This window comes from Suillus fuscotomentosus, assembly GCF_016647785.1.
Source record: "Suillus fuscotomentosus strain FC203 chromosome Unknown F5891scaffold_152, whole genome shotgun sequence".
Taxonomy (NCBI): domain Eukaryota; kingdom Fungi; phylum Basidiomycota; class Agaricomycetes; order Boletales; family Suillaceae; genus Suillus; species Suillus fuscotomentosus.
The window spans coordinates 33,344-57,016 of NW_024539664.1; the positions used below are offsets into that span (position 1 = coordinate 33,344).

Below are 23,673 nucleotides of genomic sequence, written 5' to 3' on the forward strand. Positions count from 1 at the left end.
CATAGCCAATATGCATTATGAGGTACCAAATTGATAGGATGGGACAATAGGTACAACAATGTATTGCATAAATTTATTGTTCTGCTTCAGTGGTATTGTCTCATTCGACTATGTATAGAAGCTAACAAGTAATCATGACAGTATGATACCACAAAACAATGTCCGTAAACCCAAAACGCAAACCCCGTGACAAGCCCACTGTCTATAACCGACCTGTGAAGCGGCAGAAAATCACCAAGGACACTCCTCGAACTTCAGCTCATTCTCCCAAATGCACTTCTCGCCACAATCTTACACTCTCTGACTGGTTAACAGTCTATTCATTTGTTGATTCTCATCCTACTGTATCACAGATTGAAATTGTTGAACACTTTAAATCTCTCAAGTCGGGTGCACTCAATTTCACGCAGTCAACCTTATCACGCAAGTTGCGGGAACGTCCAAAAATGGAAGCATGGATCAACGATAACCCTAATGCATTGTCATCGAAGCGGCCAAGGATTGTCACAAGGCCCGATGTCGAACGTGCCTTAATTCTGTGGGTTAGGCACATGGAGAGTAGATGTGAAACAGTGACTGGGCCTATGCTGCGAGAGAAACGGAAAAGGTTTGAAGATGAGTTTGATGTCCCGGAAAATGAAAGGCTGTCGGGGGAATGGCTCCAATCATTTTGTACTGCCTACAAGATTCGCGAGTACCGACGGCATGGAGAAGCTGGGTCTGTTGACATCGAAGCTGTTGATAAAGAATGAGAGCGTTGTCATAAGATCTTGGCGAAGTTTGCTCCCAAAGATCGGTGGAATTTTGACGAGACATCGTTCTTTCCTTAGTGAGTGTTCATTTATATTAATCTATGTCACCTAATTTTTTTTCATTTTAGTGCACCTCCAGACCGTGGTCTTGCAACACAACAAATGAGTGGTAAGAAGAAAGAGAAATTCTGTATCTCTATCGGATTAGCCTGCAACGCAGATGGAAGCAAGAGGCTCGAGCCTTTTTTTATCGGCAGGGCAAAGAAACCCCGATGCTTCAAGAAGCAGACACTGGAACACCAGGGATTTTATTATCGGAATAATAAGAAGGCTTGGATGACAGCAGTCATATTTGAGGAGTACGTGGACATGATGATATGATTGCTGTTAATATCTAATCAGTGGCCTAGATGGATCAAAAAACTCGATCTTCAGATGAAGCAACAAAACCGGCACATTTGCATGTTTATTGATAATTTCTCTGCCCACAGCATCTCGTATCAACCATCAAACATTGATCTTGAATTTTTTGGGCCCAACATGACACCATTTGTCCAACCATGCGATGCTGGAATCATCCGATGCTTCAAGGCACTATATCGCCGTAATTTTTGCGCGCGCGCTATTGATCTTGATGAAGCTGGCGAACGGGATATTTATAAAATTAATATTCTCGAAGGCATGACAATGGCGAAGCAAGCATGGTATGCTGTCACGTCCGAAATCATCAAACATTGTTGGGATCACACTGACATTCAAGTGTAAGTCATCTTTTGACCTCATTTTTTTCGGTGCTCAAGTCTATCACAGTGATCCAACGACTAACACTGACACACAGCCTCACACGGATCCACTTGCGTGGAACATCGTCCACAAATTCGCAACTACCGAAATGTCCCTTCCCAATGCGGAGAACAAGCTACAGGCTCTTCTTGGCAAGCACTACATAGATTCTGATTGGAGACCGGCCCTCAAAGCTGTAATGGATGCTGAAGGAGATGTGGAGATGGCTTTAAATGCCATTGATGCACTTATGCAAGCTGCATCTCGTCGTACCGGCCTCAAAATTTGTATTCCCGCGCGCTCACAACAAGCTGCCCAGCTATCTTCTACCGAAGCTGCGCTTATGCAATCAGTCCGAGAACTCCAAGCACGCAATCGCATTTTCGGTACCTTGCCAACTATCGATGAACTTCTGGACCCCGCTGAGGAGAGAGATAAGGGAGAATTCTCTGCTTTTGAAGGTGGTGACTCATCCATTGCAGACACGGTCCGCCACGAAATTGCCGTTGCAAATGGTGAAGTTATCGAGGTTGATTCTGATGACGACGACGACGACGAAGTGGATCCATCAATCACTCGTCAAAATATTCTCGATTTGTGCCAGCAGCTTGAAGTTGGATGCATGCAATATGGTGATCCTCAATTTTCACTTGATTTATCATCACAACTTCGAAAGTTTCGCGCGAACCTACGATGCGAAGAACTACTTAATGCCAGACAAACTTCTTTAGAACAATTCTTCTCGGTATAATACATGTACTTCTGTAGGACTATGGACAATTTTCTGTCACACTTTTGGCGGAGGTCACATGCGTCACAATAGTGTGACACATATGCTATTGCATATGTCTCATAATGCATAACGTTTGGGCGGTCCCAACGGTATGCATTATGAGCATTTCAACTGTATCGTCAAAAGCTCATATTCGACATTTTAGACCCCAGATCGTTGTGCACAGCATTCTCGCTTCACGAATACTATTTAGTCTTCAAGCGAACAGGGAGCAATCGGTCATTCCCACATACCTATTGACGAATGCACCGGAAATGCAATCGATTCCAGACGGGTTTCAAGCGTGGTATGAAGGCAGGGAGACATGTACTGGTGCTGGCCAGCCAGATCAAGCTTAGACGTGCTAATAATTTCGTGGGTCCCATGGATAGCATTGTCATTTTAGTTAGCTGACTATGAATTGCTCGTCTCCTAGTTTCTCTTTGTCGTTGTAACGGAGATGTCGATTGCAGTGGTCCATGGAAGAGATAGCAGCGTAGTCAGCCAATTAACATCGTTGACAGGTCAAACCATAATTTCAGAACCGGCGTTAGCTGGAGCTCCGGAAACACTTGAACGTTCGACAGCCCCTCGAACTCGACTTGAAGCTCAGTGAACCACGAGTAAGACTAGGCACAATCGATCATATTTCAGATAAGTTCAAAATATCCACATTGCTCGAGCAATACGAAAACTTGTCCCAAAACAACTGTACTGATTGACTGCGAACTAGGCATCGCACTGTCAACCATGGTACCAAAGCGAAAGCAGAAGCATAACTTACTGTCCCCATGTGCCCTTCATACTGCCGGCTCAATTTTGTAACCTAATCCGAGACAATCTCGCAGACCATAGCTCCATTCTAAGGCACGCAGGTGAGTCATGCGATTGAATCCTAGTTGCACAGCGACCTGTTCATACTCACGTTAAGTCCACAAGTCGTGCCTGGGCAGCAATCTGCAGTTGTACTGCAACTTTGGCCATAACAATATGCACTGACATGCATAGCTGCTGTCAAAGCAGCAACAATGGCGATGAAGGAGAAACACATTTTCTGTGCGAGGTGATATGGAATCTTCTGAGGGGATCTTGAATAGTATCTCCGAGGATGGGGGAACGCTGTAGGACGACGGCCAGCTTTTATATCCTGCATACACTTATGGGCACGACTCTGATCAATCTGGAAGAATTGTTATTGCTCAGGTCAGACGGCAGAACTTTCGGTAGAATTTGCAGGAGCATGTTCCCTTGTATCATGACCTGCCATCCCTGGGTAGTATAGTAGTTCATGATAGTGAGTTCTCTCGCATAAATCACTCATTTGAACCGTCTCTGGCAGCACTCCACCCGTGCTATGTGCATGCTGCTAGTCTTTAAAGAACAACCGGTGTAGAGAATCATGCCTCTCATGGCGTGATATGGCAGTTTCCACCAGGGAGTATACAGCACCAACTCGCAGCACCACTCTGTGTACTGTCCACAGCGATTCCTATATGAGGCGCAGCTTTCCCGCGCAATGCGCGCCATGCGCGCATCATTCCCGCGCTTTGCGATGTATACGCGCGCGCGCGTTCCCGCGCTTGCGCGCCCTATAGCGCCAGCCATCCAGAAGCATCCATCCACTGTCCACCAAGCTCCCTAGTGAGTATATTTCCATTTCCTTTATTAGCATAGTGTTCCACCTTTATTTTTATCATGGACTCTCACCCATATATATCCTTACATACCTACTCGGTAGCGCTTCGGCTCCGCATGACCGCGCTTAGGCACGCTATATAAGCGCCAGCAGTACATACTATTACGGGGAACTTTTTCACCCATCTTTACTTACCTACTTAATACCTAGAAAGTCGCAGTAGAAACCTATTCATTAGCACATCACATCTCTTCTCTTATCTTGTATCATATCATCACTTAAGTTTAGTCTCTCTTATTTCACGCCTCGCGCGCGCGCCTTTCCCGCGCTTCGCGCTAATACGCGCGCGCATTCCCACGCCTTCGTACCTTGCACGCACCTGCGCTTTCTCGCGCTTCGCATTTCCGCGCATACCTCTAGATCTTTGCTGTACTCACTTCCCCTTTAGGGTCGAACGCACTTGTCTCCTCAAGTAACGCAGACTAGGCAACGCGCGACCTTTCAACATTTATAGATACTGTCAGGAGCATCATTTGTTCCTAGCAGTATTGTTGTTTCTACACCGGTTCATTCTGCGACCTGGCGTCCACTACCTCACTCATTTCGGCCGGCCGTGCCTGCCGCGGACGTGACATGAGTTGCAATACCAACTTCACTAAAGATTAATATTGATCTTTGTATTCAGTTTGCACTGCAATCCCCACTTGTTCACGAGTGTACATTTGAGCATGTCGACGGCAGATGGACTTCCCAGCTTCCGCAGCTTTGATGACGCTGTGTTGTCGAAGGTTTGGCCTAATTTTGCCGAGTGTTTCAAATGTGTTCAGTCCCGCTGGTAATATGGTAGGTTATGATACAATGGTCGTAATCAATTGTACACGCTATTGCAGGTTCTACCGAAATTTCTGCCATCTGACAGCAATGACAAATTCTGCTAAATTGATCAGAGTCGTGTCCATTAGAACACGGAGGATATAAAAGCTGGCCGTCGTTTCCCCATCCTCAGAGATATCATTTGAGATCTCTCTTAGAAGATTCCATAGCATCTCGCATGTTTCTCCTTCCTCGCCGTTGTCATTGCTTTGACCGCATCTATATCTGTCAGCGCATGTGGCACATCTACATCAACATGCAAAACAGATGGCAGATTGCTGCGCAAAGCTATGTTTGTAGAATTGATGTGAGTACGAGCACTCAGGAGTTGGCATGTGTTTGGCTATAATTACACTTCAACTTTGCCGCTAAGCCGCACAAATTCTCAAAACCTGATCAGGAGTATTATAATCTGTGGTGTACATCCCTGGTCTAAGGCAGAACTCAGGAGGGGTAACGGAAGAACTTCAGGGTACCTGAGACTCACAGGGATGTAAATCAGATCTTTGAATTCAATAGAACATGAAAACCAACGTCCCTGAAGTACACAATTCTGCCAAATCGATGAGAATCATGCCCATAAGTATATGCAGGATATAAAAAGCTGATCGTTGTCCTACAGTGTTTCCTCATCCTCAGAGACATCATTCAAGATCTCCCTCAGAAGAACCCATATTATCTCGCACCGAAAATACATTTTTCCCTGCTCGCCATTGTCGTTGCTTTGACAGCATCTATGTCTGTCAGTGCATGTGCGGCCCAAGGATTATCATGCGAAGTAGAAAATTGCTGCGATAACCTTGTTTGTGTGAGCATGTCGCTGTGCAACAAGGATTTAACCACATGACTCACCTGAGCCCCTTAGAATATCGTATATCTCTGCGAGTCGCCTGGCCTGCTGAAAATCAGGCCGGCAGCCTGAGCGGCACGTCGCGACAGTGAGTCATGTTTCGACTTTCACTTTGTTATCATGGTTGAAGGGTGCAATACCTAGTTCAGAGTTAACCAGTACGGTTTTTTTTGGAAAAAATTTGTACTGCTCGAGAAATGTGGATGTTTGAATTCATCTAAAATGATTGACCGCGCCTAGGCGCAGAAAATGCGGTTTGTCGTCCCCGCGGCTGTCGTTGCTTTCACTACGGTGTCTGCAATATTTAAGACAAGTCTGAATGTCGTGTGAAATGTCAAGGCAATACTTAGTATTTAGCTTGTCATGTAAGCAGATATAAAATTTCAAATGTTAAAGAGATCTTGCGTGACAAGAAAAATATAAAGCAATAGCGAACATTTTGTTGCCGGCTGAATGCCATCAACAATAAGAAATATAAATACATCTTTAATGCTGGCCTATACTTCGAAATGAAGCTTCACATTTAAGACTCCAAAAAACTTTAAGCATTGCACATGACCAAATGCCTGCTCATAATATGAAGTTTGGGCCACCACTTAGACGGGCGTTTAAATTTAAAATACCCCTTGACAATAAAACGTGAACATAAAACATCAAGTTTTGTCTCCAGATAAAATTAATTGCCCAACGATCGCCCGCTCATCGCCCACTTATGAGTGCACGAGTAGAGTTCTGTTCGTTTGAAGAAAACTTGTACAATTTTTTTCGCATCAGAATAAGTCCTTTGGGGTCACAGACCCCATGTTGGACATGTTTCGTCATATGCTTTCGGTATACATGTATTCTATAATAGTACAATTTTTTTCGCATCAGATTAAGTCCTTTGGGGTCGCAGACCCTATGTTGGACATGTTTCGTCGTATGCGTTCCCCCGTACCCATGTATTCTAATATTCTAATAGTACAGTACAGTAGTGACACAAAATAATCTAATTGTCCGTGAATGCTAAGAGGACATCAGAGCTGCACATTAAACAACAAAAAAGATAGCTTACCACTTGCTTTGGTAGTGAGAAAGTCAGAACATGCCGCGTCAAGATTCTTCTTGAATTTCTTCGTCGCTCCATTGAATTTGAGTCCATGTTTCCAATGTGTGTTGTTCACCAGACCATTGTTGTCGGATGAATCGCGGCGACGAGAAACACCTTGTCGGATGTTTTCAAGGCGTGTCTGGAACCAGCTTTCGCATCGAGCAGACCAGAACCCCACATCCAACCCTGACCCAGCCCAGGCCTGCGGCCTAGGCCACCAAGACAACTTCTCTATGCATCCGTTGTCTGATGATTCAAATTTGAGCGCACTGCGGGTCAATGTGAATTAAGAAAACTTACTTGTGTATACATAATACGTCCCACAAATGAAATCAACCTCCTCTTCCGATAACCCGTTGTCAAAGTGAGTCTCACCATTGATGGTGAGCATTTGTCCAAATGGGACAGCATCCCATGAAATGCCAATGAGGGCCGAGGGGAGGTTATCGAAGCCAAGGCTATGTAGTGCTAGCCGCCATAAGATTCCACCGCGAAGCAGAGCAGCTCGTGCACGATCTTCATTCATGAACTAGTGACGGTACTGCTCATATGCGATATAATCAGCGTAAACGGCCTTGAAGGGGGGCCGGAAGTATCCGAGCGAGAATGTACGAAGTTTGCTGAGCGGGCGCCTAGCCTCAGGAGAAACTGCCATGGGCTGCAGTGTCTTGAACGTGATACCTTTTTGCAGGAGCTTGAGGGCAATGGTCGAGATGTCGGACCCCCAGTCACGACGGAGGCACATTACAGCTGTAGCAGCGTCAGGAACCATGAGTTTCCACGGGACGAGACTTCTTGATTGGCTTGGCTGGATTACGTAGAGTCGCTCCTGGCTGGGGATGTCGAGATAGCAAACTCGAATGAACACATTTGACGCCGACAAAGGAGTGCCAGGTGCCAGGTCCCAGTGATCGGCCGGGATCTCAGACAACTGCGACGTGGGGAGGGTGACAAGATAACCCACGAAGCATGTAATGACATGCTTTTGCACGTCTGAGATTGAGTCGACATCCTTACCTGAATCTCCGACAATGTTGCAGACGTGGTTGAACTTCTGCTTCTTGACCCAACTTTCAAAAGCGGCAGATCCAGCATTGGATCTGGTGGTCCCACCGTTGGATCTGGTGGTCCCACCATTGGATCTGGTGGTCCCACCATTGGATCTGACGGCTCCACCATTGGTGCTGGCGCTGTTATTCTGCACCTCACTGGAGGTTCCACCATTGGGTCTGGAGGTTCCACCAATGGATCTAGTGCTTGATGCCGTCAGATGGAAGCCGAGGTGAAATCGTAAGTGGGTTATGAAGTGTTCAATACCCTCGGTGTAATCGGACGAGGCTGCAACCTCATGACGCCCGAAGTAAGTGCGAATATCCTGCAAGAAGCTGGATAATGATGGAGGTACAGGGGGAGGTGGTGGCACAGGATCAGGGATGGGGTCCAGGAAATTGAACTGGTCTTCTTCCCAGTTGCCGTCAGGGGTGCTGGTGGGATCCAGCTGATCACACAAGTCCCACTCATTTCTGAATGAGTCGTACAGCCTGGTAGAGTTGCTGTAGTTCCCCCAAGTCCCCAATACCTCAGCCTTCGTGAGGCGGATGCGAAGTAAAAAGCCCTCAAACTCGTCTTGAGGTTGCCATTTGAATACCGTGGCCGTACTGGACTTTCCAGGAAGACTATGATTCTTCGCTGCCCGTTCCCGACTCTCACGCGATTGCCGTTGAGAAGGGGATTCTTTTTCCTCCTTCTTCCGATTTTCCTCGCGGCGTCGCGTAAAAAAAGTCTTCCAATCTTCTACCGACTTTTGGCCACTGAGTCGTTGAGGGGCCGGAAAGCGAGGGTCCACTTGAGGATTCTCAGGTGCGGTTCCCCGTCCAAGAGCAGGCTGAGTTGCATTGGCATCCCACCCAAGGGCAGGCTGAGTTGTGTTGGTATCCCACCCAAGGGCGCTCCTGCTCTGAGTTCCATCATCCCGCTTACCCCACACGTCATCATCCTGGCCCCAGCCATCATTCTGACCCCAGGTGTCATTACTTACGCGCTGCGCCTCGATTGCACGTGCGACAGCTTCCTTGGACGGGTTATAGTGACGCAGCTTCGCGTCGAACGCAGAGTTGTTCTGCTTGCAGTGAACCCAGACCAGGATTGAGAAGCATTCGAATATAGGGAGCTGTAGCTCCCAAGGGCAATGGACAGATGATATGATGACGCCGGTGCGCGGAACTTTGGCCGACAGATCTCCGACAAATGAACGCAATAATTCGTGGACCCATTCGGCCGGTATGGGGCTTCGGGGGTTGTCGATCAGAAGAGCCATCCAAGGACGGGTTGATCCGTGATATAGACGGCTCATGATGTGCCATGAGCACGCAGCAGCGATTACTAGACATGCGTCAGTTACAGTGAGATTGAAGATAGGTTCACGTATGTAGGAATGCATTGCGCAATCTTAGTGCGACTTTCTTAGCAAGCTTCGTGTCTGAGTGCGACCTCAGGTACCCATATTGAGAGGGAGCACGTGGAAGCACAGTGCCCCATGGAATTAGGAGTCCAGCTCCCAAAAGCTCCTGGCACCAGAGCAACTTCTGCTCTAGTTCGCGCCATTTTTCTCTAATGTCGCGATGGAGAAGGTGCTTCCCCTGGCTGTCGACCTCCGTGTAAAGGGAAAACATTGAGTGGTTTAGACACTCAAATATGGGACCGTCGAAGCTAGGATTCAAGGGAATGAGAGGAAACCATGGACGAGCTGCATACACCCAGCGAGTAGTGAGGGGTGAAGTGCTGTCGTCCGGAGATGTGTCATGATCGTCCCGGGGGTCCCAGACTGGCTCGTGAGGAATGTCGTCGGGAAGGGAAGATGCGTTGAGGGAGGTGTAGATCTTCCCCTCACGCACAAAGATGTTGAGTTGGCTGGGCATGGCGTTGATTGTAGACAGTATCACAGAGGTACAAACCAATGTGTTGAGAGCGAGGAAGAGTAAGCACTATCACAGAGGTACAAACCAATGTGTTAGAAGGAGGAGTAGTAGGAGTAGGACTATCACAACGGTACAAACCGATGAGTTAGAGATGATGGAGAGAGAGAGGAAGGAGACCGACCGACCAAGCTTAAGTACCAGGCTTGACAATCAAATTGTGTAATCATTCCACAAAACCGCTGTGGCCACCAAATATCGAACTCCGGGGTAACAATAGACGGGACAAGTGGAGAGTCCACAAAGTGTTGTGTTGGTTTAGGAAATGACTACCACAACAGTACAAACTGCTGTGTTAGTTTGCAAGGGTAAGACGATACTACAACCGTACGAAACAGTTGTAGTAGCGGACTATAGGAAAGGAGTAACTTGAGACTTTGGCGAAATTTCAGATGCGCGACAAATAGTTACAAATACAATTATGTCATCATTGTAATTGACAATTACAATGATGACATAATTGTATTTGTAACTATTTGTCGCGCATCTGAAATTTCGCCAAAGTCTCAAGTTACTCCTTTCCTATAGTCCGCTACTACAACTGTTTCGTACAGTTGTAGTAGTATCGTCCCCTTAAGTTTCCGACCTTGGTGGTTTGTACCATTGAGTTCCTCGCCCCCCGATCTCTCCGAGCCCGATAGTTTGTACTATCGAGCTCATCCTAACATTGAGCACCCCGACCCCTCCCGCCTCATTTTAGGTGGGCGACTTAATCTCAAATCAGAATGCTGACGTAATATTATTTACAGTTGTTTGTCTCGCCATCTCAAATTTCGTCAAAGGTTCCAACTTCCAAGTTACTCCTTTACTATAGACTGCTACTACAACTGTTTCATACGGTTGTGGTAGTATTATCTTGCCCCTGATTTTTCGAGCTCAATGGTTTTGTACCGTCGAGATCATCATTCACAGATCTCTTCGAGTTCGATAGTTTGTACTATCAAGCTCACTCTCAATACACTCGTTCCAATGTCACTACTCTTTCGATGGATTCATAGCCATTTGGATGGGCAAGCTCTGCTTGCGTGTCCACCCAGTCAACTTGACGCCCGACGATGCGGAGACATGTTCAGATTTGGATAATCCTTAAGAATACCCTCCACTAGACCATACATAGGTGCACACGTGAACGACCAATTGGTCACCCACTTAAGGCAAGCCTGGGTAAAGAATGATATGGCCAAGCGATCGATGTACACTTGGCTCTTCGTTTGTACTGTTGAGCTCATCGTCCATGGCCCGGGGAAGGGGTCATATATACACTGCGTAAGTATCACCCAGCACATCCATTAACTCACTGCTGAAGGGGTTATACACCGCATAGGTTTCACCCAGCGCAATTCGACAACTGCCTCGTAGGACACCATATCTGTTTCCCTGCTCGTCTCGACTCCTCCACCGTACATACAGCGGAGGGGCATAGCAACACAAAATTCTCTCATTAGTGAGTACATTACTATCTGCACATTGCAAAAACATGACATCTTCCCCAGAATCTCGTCTACGCAACCGCGACTTTCATCCACCTGAATTCCTTCTCCGAGATCGTCAATCTCTCGACTTGACGCTTGGTCAGACCAGCGAGCCATCCTTCGTTATACAAAACTTTAGGCAACCCATCGACTTGTGCCCTGGAAGTCGTCGGATTCCCGGCTGCGCGTATCCGCTTCATTGGTTTTGAGCCTTGAGGGGCGAAGATATTGTCGTCCATAAGTCTTTGGTGATCGACGATGTCCATCTCCCGCTCTACCGCTCAGCGCCATGTCATATTTTTGACACGAAGAACGGTTTCAATGTCGTTTTCTACATCGCTTTCCTCCGAACTCATACCACCTTCTCCCAACGTCCTGATCAGACGTTGAAGCCACCGCCAGGCTGGGAGGTCTTCTTCGTTTTTGTCGGCCGTTTGTTTGACGAGATTGTCGACAACCGCTTCCCTACGATGATATTTCTGCGAAGTCTTCAGTACTAAAATTATCTGGAGATTGCGGGCATACATTCCTCCGATGCATCGTTTGACGAGTCACTTTCAGTGTTTCGTCCTTCTTCGTAATCAACCTTTTCTCCACCTCTATGGGGGTCTCCAGTATACCCTTCGCTGTGACCTTGGGCTGCGTGGCCGTCCAGATCGTACGCAAGCGCTTGTAACGGTCTTGAAGGATTTCCCTGAAATACGCCTCTGACCTCTGGAATGGCCACTTCTCTTCATTGCACCTTTTCTGTATTTCTTCGAGGAGTACATCAATAATCTTGCTATTCCAGGGGGTTTTGGATCCATTTTTTAGATCAAAGGTAAGATTTTTTAGATCGGGACCTGGACCATCTTCGTATTCATATGAGTAGACATCCTCGCGACTCGCTGCCTCATGGACTATGAAATCGGTATCCTGAGTGATCTTGAAAACATCTTTCAACAAACGCCGCACTTCTCCCTACTTCAATGTAAGGGGAATAAAACTCGATACTATGTTGCGGCTTACCAGAAGAAAATCTCTTTCGCAGCTCAGTTCGGCAGCCTTCTCTCACCAAATTTCTTCATCCTCTATCTTTTTCTTCTGGGGACTGCGTTTTTTGACGAGCGGGAAGTCTTTCTCGATGAGAATGCGCCTCAGTGTGGCCTCCACACCTCTTGCAATCGCATCTTCCATAGGTGAAGCGTCATGTTGTTGACGTGGTGCATCTTTCTCGAATGATTGTTCTTGATGGATTTCCTGCATGTCCGCCTAGTATCATGAGTTTACATCATATCCAACAATATACCAGACACTCACCTCCGCAGGTACTGATAAAAGGCGAGTCCTGCGTGATATTCCACGAATTCTCTTTAACTTCTTGATGGTATCAAGGCATGGGGTACCTGACGATGGCTTTGCGGATGGACGGGGGCTGTCATCCATTTCTGTATCCCTATCCGGTAATCTGTAACTCCTGGAAAACCGCTGTTCCATGTTGGCCAGCTCGCTTTCTTTTTCCGCCTGGGGCATTTTCAGCATACTCATCAGCCATGAATCAATATCCTCACCCTCAACTTATCGACTTCGGACTTCAGCCTCTGCTCCATCTCGCCGAATCTCACTTGCTCGCGTTCTAGAAACTACGTGGTTGTCATTGACCACCTTTCATGACAAGTTATTCACCTTACCTCTTCCTCTTTCTTTCTATTGAACTCTTCTTCACGCTGAGCTAGTTCTTGCTCAAAGTGTTTGCGACTATCCTCTAGAATTTTCTGCACGCTAGTTTCTACCGCCTCGCGATTTGCGTGGCCGACCGCTTCACGACTTCTCATATAATCTTCAAGCTGTTGGTGCTGCTCGGCGCGGCTAGCCTTGTCACTGTCATCAACGGGTGTCTGTCGTTCGAGCGTCCAAATGATTTACCTCGAATTCTTTGGTGAGTTGCACTTCCCGCTCTCTCAGAGCTACTTCCCACTGTTTTCTGATATCTTCCATGCTGGACAAATGTGCTTGTTGTAGGTTTTGAGCTTCCTACACGGCCGTGAGCCAGATATCCGTAATGTCTAGTGAGCTTACTACGAACCATTTGCATCTCACGTCTCATGTGGTTGATCTGTTCCGTTTGACTGTACACCATTTTGCGCAGTTCCACCGAGTAATCTACTTCCTTGATACGACACTTATCTGATACCTGGACAGACACTGAGCTCGACATTAACCTTATACACCCGGATGTACCGTCTTGAACCTTTTCTCCTTATCGAAACTAGTTGGGGGCTGTCCGGTGGCATCATCTAGGTCCATCCATGATGCCTCCCTCTTGTCTATCTGAGTCGTCCTTGCTAGACTGAAGTCTATATGATTTGCGGTTTGAAACGCGGCAGCATCTTCCATATCGTCTTCCATGTCGTCATCATCAAACAAGTTCGCATCATAGGATGTTTGGATGTCTTCCTGCTCCAGCCGTGGCATGTTAATAGGGTTGAGTAAGAAGAGTGTAGCGTCAACGTTAGTTTCTGGGCTCCATACACGTTATCCCACTTATATGCAACCCTAACAATTAAATCGTGATATCATCGCATCCGCTTTTTGGGTGTTCTGTATTGTGAACGATGTTGCACGATTCTCACTTTTGAGGCTAGGCTGCGGATGTTCGGGGGCAATAGTGCCATTTTTTTACAAACAAAAAAGTCAGTTTACAAAGTCTTAAGTCTGAGATCAGGTGGGCTTACGATACTCTGCTAGATTATTGTCCGTGGTTGCTTCATTCCATGAAACAAATAAAGATGACGAATTCAGCTTGCAGAATACTCCGTGCGGAGCGTGCTTTGGGGTTAGTAAAATACTATAAGATCGCCCACTCTCATCGCCCACTCTCATCGCCCACTCTCACCTCCCCAGTTATCTTCAGCGCTGGTCACCTACAGCTAATTTCATTGGTCATTCCTTTATCTTTATCACAATGGTCAACACTCGCACGTATATCTTACCCACATCGTCGGCAAGTTATCTTAAATTTCTCCTGGTCTTTCGCTTACAGCTTAATCAGACTCTTGAATTCCATGTGCGGTGTAGGCTATATTCTGCATCGTGGAGCAGACCTCGCCAGGTTACCATGCTTACACGATGTTCTGATCGCTCGTGCAATGCGAAGCGCTTTCCCGTTCCCGAGAGCCTCTTAAATGACGCTACTGTACAACCTTACGTACACAACTGTCTTGTCACCCTTCATGAAGGGAGACGCATCTGTCAGTTCTGTATTTTTTTCAAGTGGCATTGTCATCTGAGAATCAACACCCTTCTCAGCAGCGATGGCAATGTATTCCGAGGTGATGCAGCTATTACTAGGGTTGGCACAAGCGCCGGCTCTGTTGTAAACATGCGGGGAAGGGACAATGCGCTAGCCGACTTTATCATGCACAAGTGAGCAGTACCCAGTGATAATCAATCCCTGCTGATTTAGAATCTATCAGCTTTATACGAAGCATTCGATATCATGGAAAACTACCACGCACTCTCACGCTCATGAAGCCCTTGAGCACTCGCGTTAATCATCGGCTGGCTGACAGGTTCATAGTTTGATGCTAGTAGACTGGCAGTTGATAATGTTGAATAAATTTGTGGAGTCAATAAATTGTGTAAGATGAATTTCTTGAGTCACCAAATTGAGTACCGAATATCGCTACAAGCCCAAGGTTGACTAGTCACGACAATACAAATCATCGCGCCCCAGAAGTTGAATTGTGACGGTATACAGTATAGATTCAGATTTAGTCACTAAATTAAGTACCGAATATCGCTACAAGTCCAAGGTTGACTAGTCACGACAATACAAATCGTCGTGCCTCAGAAGTTGAATTGTGATCCGAGATGCAATGGGAGGATTCGGATCTGGAATTGTCAGAACTCTATTTATATAACCCGTATTACGGCCGTACAGATAGATAGGACATAATATGAGCTCGTGGTAACCAAATAAGGAAATAATTTGAGTTGGTCGCAAACACCTGTCAATTGACACTTAAAAAACTTAAATGACTCCTAATATATTGCGCACTTTCTTTCTGTCGACTCCCACACCCACCATCACTCAGCGGTTTTGTACAGCTGGAGGATGGTGTCTTAGGCGATGTCACTTTACGTCACTTTACGACTATTCACCGAGCAGTTTGTACTGCTGGGATGCTACCTTTCCTGCCGTTTGTACCGGGACGACACTACTTTCTCCCTCACTGCTTCACCAAGCCGTTTGTACTGCTGGGACGACGCTACCTTTCCCTCTCACTGCATCACCAAGCCGTTTGTACTGCTGGGATGCTACCTTTCTCCCTCACTGCTTCACCAAGCCGTTTGTACTGCTAGGATGACACTACCTTTCTCCCTCACTGCTTCACCAAGCCGTTTGTACTGCTGGGATGACGCTACCTTTCCCTCTCACTGCATCACCAAGCCGTTTGTACTGCTGGGATGCTACCTTTCCTGCCGTTTGTACTGGGACGACGCTACTTTCTCCCTCACTGCTTCACCAAGCCGTTTGTACTGCTAGGACGACGCTACTTTCTCCCTCACTGCTTCACCAAGCCGTTTGTACTGCTGGGATGCTATCTTTTGTCTTCACTGCACAATAACAATGGCATCTTGCATTACTGAGACACTATCTCATTGCATCTTTTACGGACCCATCAAAATACCTTTGTCGACGTAGCCAGCGACAAATCTGTCGCGCACAGTTTATTTGACCGTCATGATGCACGTAAATGTAAACTAAGTAAATCGTTACAAGCTCACTTCAACTTTAATTCGCTTCGACGGAGCGGGAGTAACATCATTCTTCCCCTCCTTCCCATCACCCAACCTCTTGGCCTTCTTCGACAACTCATCAGAGTCCTCTTCGTCCGGAAGCGCGTTGATGTGCTTGTCGAATAATGAGACCACTTCGTCAAACTCGACCTTCATCCTCTTCTCACTCATGAGGTCATACCACTCCTCTGCTAGAGGAACGAGCTTTTGGAAATAGGGGGCAAATTGTTCTCCGATGCACTGTTTCATCGAATCTCCAAGGAAAAAATAGTGCTTCGCTTCGGCTTTTTGAGTGACTTCTTCCGGCGTACCATGCCATCGCTCTGGTAGCCACATCTCCATTTTGTCAGGATCACGGTCCACGATGTCCTCAAGGCAGCGCTCTTCACCCATAGGTCCCTTGAACATTATGCCAATCCAGGCAAAAACGTAAAACATCGATTCAAGGTCGTCGTGGTATGTATGCTTGATTTTGGGCATCTTTTGGGGAGTTGAATGGTCCGTGGCTAGCTTAAGCTCTTTTACCGACTTCATACCCTGCGAGTATTGATAATTTAGCTTGCCCATTGCCCTAAGGGCGCTGACGGACATAAAGGGTATGGTTTCCTGAAAAATTAGTCATTCATTGCTCACCGAACAAATAAGGTGCCTACTGTTCCACCGGCAGAATACATATCGTCCGATGTGATGCGTGCCGCGAATTCCCAGTCTATTAGCGCCCCTCGACTGCCATATTCGGTGTCTTCTATCATGGAGTTATTTAGACTGCAGTCTCTGTGCAAAACCTGGTGCTCTTCAACTGCACGCTTTTGAACTGTGACGGTTCAATCAGATATGTACTAACTAATACGACAGGCTCACTTACTTAGCACAATATCATGTAACGCTTTGACGAGCTCTTTTCTAGTTCGAAACTCGTGTAAAGGACGAGCCCGTGGTTTCAAGACGAGACGGACATGCGTGCGATAGACACCTTGGGTGCTATTATAGATCTTCTGGCGATACATTTGCGTATCGTCGACTTTGCCCGGCTCTACCTCCACGAGACAGTGTTCCACGTATTGGGGAACACCAGGGATATCCTTCAGAGCTTTCAGCATCTCCACCTCATTCAACACTACACTCTTGTCGCCTTTCACCCAATGATCCTTAATAATAAACTCCTCGCCATCTCTCCGAGCCAGGTAGCAAACGGTTCTGCAGCCCACAAGTCCTTGATTGCAGAAGATCACCTTCAGCAAGTTGTATACGTTTTCATTGACGGCGATCTGTCCTATCACATTGTCAACCTCAGTGTCTGTATTCTTGAGATCTGGCGCATCAACAAGGGGAGTGGAGTCTGCCTCAGGCTCATTTGTGAACTCGTCGGGAGACAGAAGATGGTCGGGAAGCGAATGAAACTTTGTCTGTGTGTCCAGTGTGTGAGATTGTGTCAGCACTATCTGCGCATCTAGTGAAGATAGCTTGCGGGGCTTCAGGCGGGCGGCTCGACTCCTTCGCTTGGGAAGACCTTTGATGTTTCGGGCCCAAAATGCCCCGGACAACAAGCTCATCATCTTTGGGTTGATCGTGATCGTGAGGTCAAATCCAATGCAGTCACATCGACCAAAAACGATGCATGCCATGACGCGTTTGAAAGCATCAGGATTCTCATGTATATTGATTTCTGGGGTCACAATGCCGCCCGAATGGTCATGTACATGTACACGGAGTTCGTGATAATTATTGCTGAAGGAAAGAGATAGTACGAAACGCCTCCACGGTTGCTCTCTGAAAATGAGCCATGCCTTTGTGTCAAGCGTCTTTCCGGCAGGTATTGAAGGGGTGTACGAGGTTGTGGTGAGCTCAGCGACTACCAGTATAGTGTTCCAACGCAACTCTGTGTGCTCGGATAAGCAGACATCGGGTTTTCATTGAACATGCTCGCTTTCAATGGGCACGGTAGAACTCGAACCATACCATAGTGGAGGAAACGTGCCTAACGAAGGAAATGATCGGAGGAGGGCTTTGGTGAGGTTGTTGAGGAAGAATGGGAATGTCTTCTCGATGGCCTCACCCTTCCTGGGAAGCGCTAAGGGCCATTGTTTCGTGGTAGTGTCGTAGAGCGGCTTGTTGGTTGAATCTACGAGGGTATCTGTTGCGGGCAAGTTCACGGGGTCGAACGAATTGAAGATCAAAGGTAATAGATGTCCCATATCATTAGCATCTCCTTCGCAGCGGGTTTCTTGGGTGATCAGGCGATTGAGCTCACAGGATGTCAGTTTGTCCATGGAGGAGATGTCGGATTGGATGACACCCAGTGGGTGTAACGAAGCGATTTTTAGCCCGAGTTCAGACGAGAGAAAATGTTTTGACATGGCGGTTGCTGAAACGTCGCTGTTCTCAAAGCCGCCTAACAAGGCTACTGCTATCACAGGAAGATAATAGGAAGATAATATTAGCATATCCGAATGCAGCATGTTTGACCCAAACATATATTACTGTTTGGAAGATCACTTGTCTTGCATCCCAGTGTTTGAAATAAGGTAGTAAATGACTATGGAAGTACTGCAAGTACTGCAGGTGCACTAGAGAGTGAAGTAACGCGCAGTCACTGAGAGTACATATGTAATTGTCAATTTGAAAATTTCACACCATGTGACAAGCTTAGCACACATTCACTTGTCGGTCTTTCAATAACATGTGATATACCCACGGGATAATTAGACCAAGACAATTTGAAGCGTGTACTCTAACTAGTTCGGGCATTGTGATCACAAACATGGTAATGATAAGGGGATTCATCTAAGTTAAGTTACGGGTATAGTGAGAATGAATCAACTTTTCTGTAGATGTCATTGTATTAGCGTCGACTTTCAGAGTAGAATATACTGACCTTGGGAGTATGTTTCTTACTCTTTCCCATAACCATCCCTGCTTCTTTCTGCCTAGCACGACCTGATGTATATTTCAGGCGCATCATGATCATATCATTAACTGGCCAGAATTCGCTATAATTTTCTAGGTCGGGGAAAGCATCGACAGCCTAATAAACCATAAACCATGAGGTCATGGATAAATGAAGATCGAGTACTGACTTTGTCGTGGACAGTCTTCAGAAGGATAGGACTTTGGGAGGAGGCACACTTCGTCATATCGAGGTGCTCTTCGATGAGGTGGTGCATAGAATTCTAGAGGTGTCGATAAATAAAAGGCATACATCAGTGGAAGTGTGTTACTAACCTTAAACTTGGTGTATGCCTTTGGACTCCAATCCAAAGCCTCGCGGAGCATGTATCCTCCACGCCCAGGACGACCAGGCTCACCAGCAGGCTTTGGAATCTTCGAGTCTTCTGATAAACTTGCAGCCGAAGTTGACGAGTCACTGTCTGATAGCGAATCGAAGGAGCCTGATGAATCCGAGGGAATGGGTGTCCGAGAACGAGAACGAGAACGCTCGAGAGAGACTCTCTTCAGATATGGTGAGGAAGGATGGGTATTCTTGGATGGGCGTACCGCAAGCTTGAACTCAGGCGCCAGCGTGTTCTTGGGCTGCAAATGCTCTCAGTATGAGGAGCAAGACAAAAAAAATGATGCTAACCTTTGGCAGGAGAATCTCATCAGTAATGAGCATAGTCGAATGACAAGGGCTGCCAAAAAATTTGAGCTGGTCGGTAAGCATAGGCGGGAAGGGGGGTGGAGCACCAGGCTCTGGATCGTGAAAGGGAGAGACAGCTTTCGATGTGTTGCGCATGATCTGTAAGTCAATGTAAGGTGGATCAAGATGGCGATGTGAGCGGGTCAGGCTGGCCATGACAGAAACCCTTTGCTATGGAACAGGGCTTGGTTACATCGTGTTTTTGCGACGTAGCCCAGTAGATGTAAGGATGTCCTGTTCATCATCGAGTTCTCGCCTAATGTCGAACAGATGCTTTTTCAGGAGACTTGCACCAGGAGGCTCGGATCGGGCTTCGAGATTACATGTCTGTCATGGGATATGTCCTCTGAAGGGAGTACTCGGATTGCAGTCGGAACAAGGGACAAGATAGTTCAGGTACTTGTTCTAAACACGAACTCGCAACTGGAGGCCGTTTTCGCGGTGCGACTGGACAACACTGTGCCGAAGTCTGTAGCATTTGCAGACGATAAAGGCGTTTATGTGTTTGGACTATATGACGGCAACTTCATCAAGCTGAAGGGGGATGACGGCGCAGTAGTGAAGGAATACAGTTGCCAATCGGTGATGTGAGGATTCACCGCAAGCTGCCGAAGTATGACTGACGCTCTTCCTTCAGCGGACATGCGGCAATCAACCAGAAGAGGGGTGTGTTCTTGGTAGACAACGCAACCGACGGGTTTACATTGTACCGACTTCTCGGTGATGAGGAGCCAGTTCGAACTTTCATCACCGCTCCTCCCAGTGTATCAGTCCCAAAGCAGGTGGCATTCGGTGCCGAAGGGAGGTTGGTGGTAGGTGGGAGTGACAATGGTTTGGTATATATATTCGAGAGGAAAACGGGGAAGTTACTGGAGAGTCTTCATCACTCCAATGCCAGCCTGGTGCAGACAATAGCTGTAGGTGTTGACTTGATTCGGAGATGTGGTGCTGATTGTATTTCAGACACGTGATATTAACAGGCGCTGCATAGTCGCCAGTGCATCGCAAGCACTAAGGCATAAGGCTACAGTCAATTTATGGGTCTACGACTATGGCATGAAAAAGGAAACCATCACCTCGAAAGAATCCTGGTCTCTGTCGTGTGCACTAATGCGCATTTTCACAATCTTGATTCACGCAAGTGCCCTATTGGTGTTACAAGTAACATCAGCTACATGGCCCCCCTATCATTTTTCCCCTTCGTCCTCGCCCTCGTATGCCTCCGGCTCGTACTTCTCTACCGACTATCCGTTGACCGGATCCTCGGGACCGTTCCCGTCCCTCACCCCCCTCCTATCGCACCAACGTGCGCACGTGCCTTCGGGCTATGACTCATTCTGACTCGTGCCACCAATGTGGCTTTCCTTATCTTGTCTTATCTTTCCTCTGACTCATGCGTGCCGCGCATTGTATCATTTACTGTTGGCTTGTTCCAACGTTTCTCGGTCTCATTCTGCATTCGACCTCACATCACTAATCAGGCTCTGCTACCAGCGTACCTATACCCTTTCCGTTTCCCCTTTGCCCTTACCTACAGTATGGTAGCCTTGCCCTTAACCCTTTCCACTTAGTATAAGTAGTCGGTCACTCTGTACTAGATTCCCTAACTTGAATCTACTCAATCTTCCCTCGAACATACTTCCCTCTGAAGCCCCCTCAGCTTCAGTCTCTAGTATCTTTTTCTTAGGTGCTCATCGCGCCTAAGTCTACCTCGATCGACTACTCATCGTTCGGACAAGACTGTCCTTACTTTGAGAACGTCAGTGACTTTGAAGACATCCGTCTTAAGAAGTCATGTGACACGCGCGTCTCTGATATCTGCCGACTCGATGTCACCAGTCTCAGTCGCTACACCGGACCCTTCCAGTTACGTCACGAACGTTAGCGGACGACGCCCCTCTTAGGGCTCCGCATAACAGATCTATTTGAGTGCGTAACAAAAGATTCAAGTTTCCTTTTTGCGCCCTGCCATCCGCACGGCCCATTAACTGACAGACACCACGACTACCTGGATCCCGAAGTACCCTTGGGAACGTGATCCCAACACTCCGGACTCCGAAGAAGAAGAATCGGAAGAAGACCACACGTCCTCCGACGAGTTTCCCGACGAACAACCGTACGGCAACCTCAACTCGAACCCTGGAACAAGAATGTCCGGAGGCCCCACCCAACAACCGACAGTGGTCGTATCCAGGCCTGAACTAAAGGCTGGAGTACCACAGAACTATGATGGAAGCATCGATGATGCCGAGCGCTGGATGTACTCGGTGGAAACATACTTCCTCATCAACTCAACGATCTACAGCTCCGACCAAACCAAGGTCGCTGTTGCACTCCAGTACATGAACGATGGAGACACCCGCGTCTGGGCCGACACCTTCTACCGAGCAGCCTTCGACAAACCTACCGTCGACTTCGGTAGCTGGAAGGACTTCAAGAAGGCTTTCACCGAATCCTTCCACCCGATCGACCGAATGACTGAGGCTCTAACCAAGCTTCATGGTTTGACCCAAACTGGTGACGTGATGCCCTACATCGCAACGTTCAAGACCCTGTCGTCCACTGCTAGTCTCAAGCAGGACGTCGCCCTCATCCACTTCTTCGAACGAGGGTTGAAACCGGGACTTCGAACCGCCATCTACGGGAAGGAGGTCGTCCCCACCACCATCGATAAATGGTACACTGCCGCGACACAGTTGGAAGCCAACTACAAGCGATCAAGAGCAGTTGTATCCAACAACAGATCGGTACGCCCTTCCAGCCACCGGCACGTCCCCAAACCTCAGGTCCGCCAACGCGATCCTGATGCTATGGATGTTGATCGCTCCCTCACGCCTGAGGAACGACAGAAATGCTTCGATAAAGGCCTTTGCTTCAAATGTAAAGAGAAGGGCCATCGAGCAAACGACTCCCGGTTCCACCCGAAGGTGCGCTGAGGAGACAAGAACGACGAAGAAGACAAAGGCAAGAAGCCAAGCAAGTCTGGCGTCCGCCAGCTTGACGAGTCTTCTGACGAGGAAGACATGGAAGTCAACCTTGTCAAAAGAAAGGATTTTTAAAGAGAGGGCTTGTCGGACGGTCAATTCCCTCTATCTGCGCATTGTATACTAAAGCTGTTGGTAAATCCAACGAGTTTCGTGTCCCGGTGACACTTTTCTCTTCTTGCAGTGCCAAAACCGTTCAGTCGACCGCAATCATCGACTCAGGGGCAGGTGGGACTTTCATTAGCTATGACTTCGTCAAGCGAAATGGGATCCAGACCCACCTACTCAAGAAACCCTTCCGGATCACCACAGTAGACGGAAGCCCATCCTCGGCAGGACAGGTAACCCAATACTGCATGCTATTCATTCGTCTCGATCGGAGACTTATGTATGGAAAGTTCAACATAACGAAACTTTCCAAGCATGATGATCTACTTTTTGGAAAACCTTGGCTTAGTGCCATGATGCCCAATATCGACTGGAAGGCCAACACGATCTCCCTGCCTGCGACCAATAGGTCAAAGGAGGTGGAGAGGGAACTCAACGCCTCCCGGCGAGAAAGTAAGGCCAAGCCATATCTCTTTCGTGGAGAAAAAGCTGTCCTAGAAGAACTCGACGACGGGGACTTTTCGCCCCTCAAGCGACTCCCCGAAGGCACTCAACATTGCCTCGAAGAAATCAAGAAATGCAAGAAGCGTAACAAGAAGAAGACGGCGCCAATCATCGTGCCCTTTGAAGACACCGACTTCAACACCATGGACGATGTCTGGGTCGGACAGACCCATCTCGCGGATAAAGTTGAGGAGATCTCCACTTATCCCCTCACTGACGATGAAGTTCTAGTGGAATATGCTTCGGACGGAACATCCGTCCGGATCATCGAGAACATCTCCTTCGACACTCCGCTCACTAAGGATGGGACCTCGAAGAAAGAAATCCGGAAGGCCCTCAACAGACGAGCAAAACCTCTCCAGAACCTCTGGATCCTCGCTTCTCAGCAGGACTACACGAAGACCTCCAACAAAGCTCAAGAATTTGCTATGGAGGACGCACAGGAGAAGAAGAAG

At 47.5% G+C, this 23,673-nt stretch overlaps 8 protein-coding genes across 8 annotated transcripts; 2 read left to right on the forward strand and 6 right to left on the reverse strand.

Moving 5' to 3' along the window:
- Positions 1 to 3,624: 3,624 nt before the first annotated feature.
- Positions 3,625 to 4,355, reverse strand: F5891DRAFT_987263 (uncharacterized protein; the record flags this gene model as incomplete). Its single annotated transcript, XM_041377882.1, has 4 exons — positions 3,625 to 3,945; positions 4,039 to 4,078; positions 4,139 to 4,149; positions 4,323 to 4,355. 4 exons carry the CDS (start codon positions 4,353 to 4,355, stop codon positions 3,625 to 3,627), a joined length of 405 nt encoding a protein of 134 aa, XP_041217585.1.
- A 2,327-nt stretch (positions 4,356 to 6,682) lies between these two features.
- F5891DRAFT_965236 (uncharacterized protein) lies at positions 6,683 to 7,285 on the reverse strand (the record flags this gene model as incomplete). The annotated part of the gene is made up of 2 exons (XM_041376150.1): positions 6,683 to 7,002; positions 7,057 to 7,285. Coding segments are annotated over 2 exons (549 nt in total), but the record flags the coding sequence as incomplete, so codon positions are not given.
- A 1,891-nt stretch (positions 7,286 to 9,176) lies between these two features.
- On the reverse strand, positions 9,177 to 9,674 carry F5891DRAFT_1198441 (uncharacterized protein; the record flags this gene model as incomplete). Its single annotated transcript, XM_041368631.1, has 1 exon — positions 9,177 to 9,674. The coding sequence occupies one exon, from the start codon at positions 9,672 to 9,674 to the stop codon at positions 9,177 to 9,179; it is 498 nt and encodes a 165-aa protein (XP_041217587.1).
- A 1,810-nt stretch (positions 9,675 to 11,484) lies between these two features.
- Positions 11,485 to 12,085, reverse strand: F5891DRAFT_965229 (uncharacterized protein; the record flags this gene model as incomplete). The annotated part of the gene is made up of 2 exons (XM_041376148.1): positions 11,485 to 11,606; positions 11,701 to 12,085. Coding segments are annotated over 2 exons (507 nt in total), but the record flags the coding sequence as incomplete, so codon positions are not given.
- A 2,062-nt stretch (positions 12,086 to 14,147) lies between these two features.
- Positions 14,148 to 14,612, forward strand: F5891DRAFT_965218 (uncharacterized protein; the record flags this gene model as incomplete). The annotated part of the gene is made up of 1 exon (XM_041376147.1): positions 14,148 to 14,612. One exon carries the CDS (start codon positions 14,148 to 14,150, stop codon positions 14,610 to 14,612), a length of 465 nt encoding a protein of 154 aa, XP_041217589.1.
- Positions 14,613 to 16,842: 2,230 nt separating this feature from the next.
- Positions 16,843 to 17,697, reverse strand: F5891DRAFT_965230 (uncharacterized protein; the record flags this gene model as incomplete). Its single annotated transcript, XM_041376149.1, has 2 exons — positions 16,843 to 17,324; positions 17,586 to 17,697. Coding segments are annotated over 2 exons (594 nt in total), but the record flags the coding sequence as incomplete, so codon positions are not given.
- Positions 17,698 to 18,801: 1,104 nt separating this feature from the next.
- On the reverse strand, positions 18,802 to 19,778 carry F5891DRAFT_1198444 (uncharacterized protein; the record flags this gene model as incomplete). The annotated part of the gene is made up of 5 exons (XM_041368632.1): positions 18,802 to 18,810; positions 18,861 to 19,010; positions 19,063 to 19,155; positions 19,208 to 19,516; positions 19,566 to 19,778. The coding sequence occupies 5 exons, from the start codon at positions 19,776 to 19,778 to the stop codon at positions 18,802 to 18,804; spliced, it is 774 nt and encodes a 257-aa protein (XP_041217591.1).
- Positions 19,779 to 19,886: 108 nt separating this feature from the next.
- Positions 19,887 to 20,539, forward strand: F5891DRAFT_923600 (uncharacterized protein; the record flags this gene model as incomplete). Its single annotated transcript, XM_041373831.1, has 2 exons — positions 19,887 to 20,209; positions 20,260 to 20,539. Coding segments are annotated over 2 exons (603 nt in total), but the record flags the coding sequence as incomplete, so codon positions are not given.
- Positions 20,540 to 23,673: the final 3,134 nt, after the last annotated feature.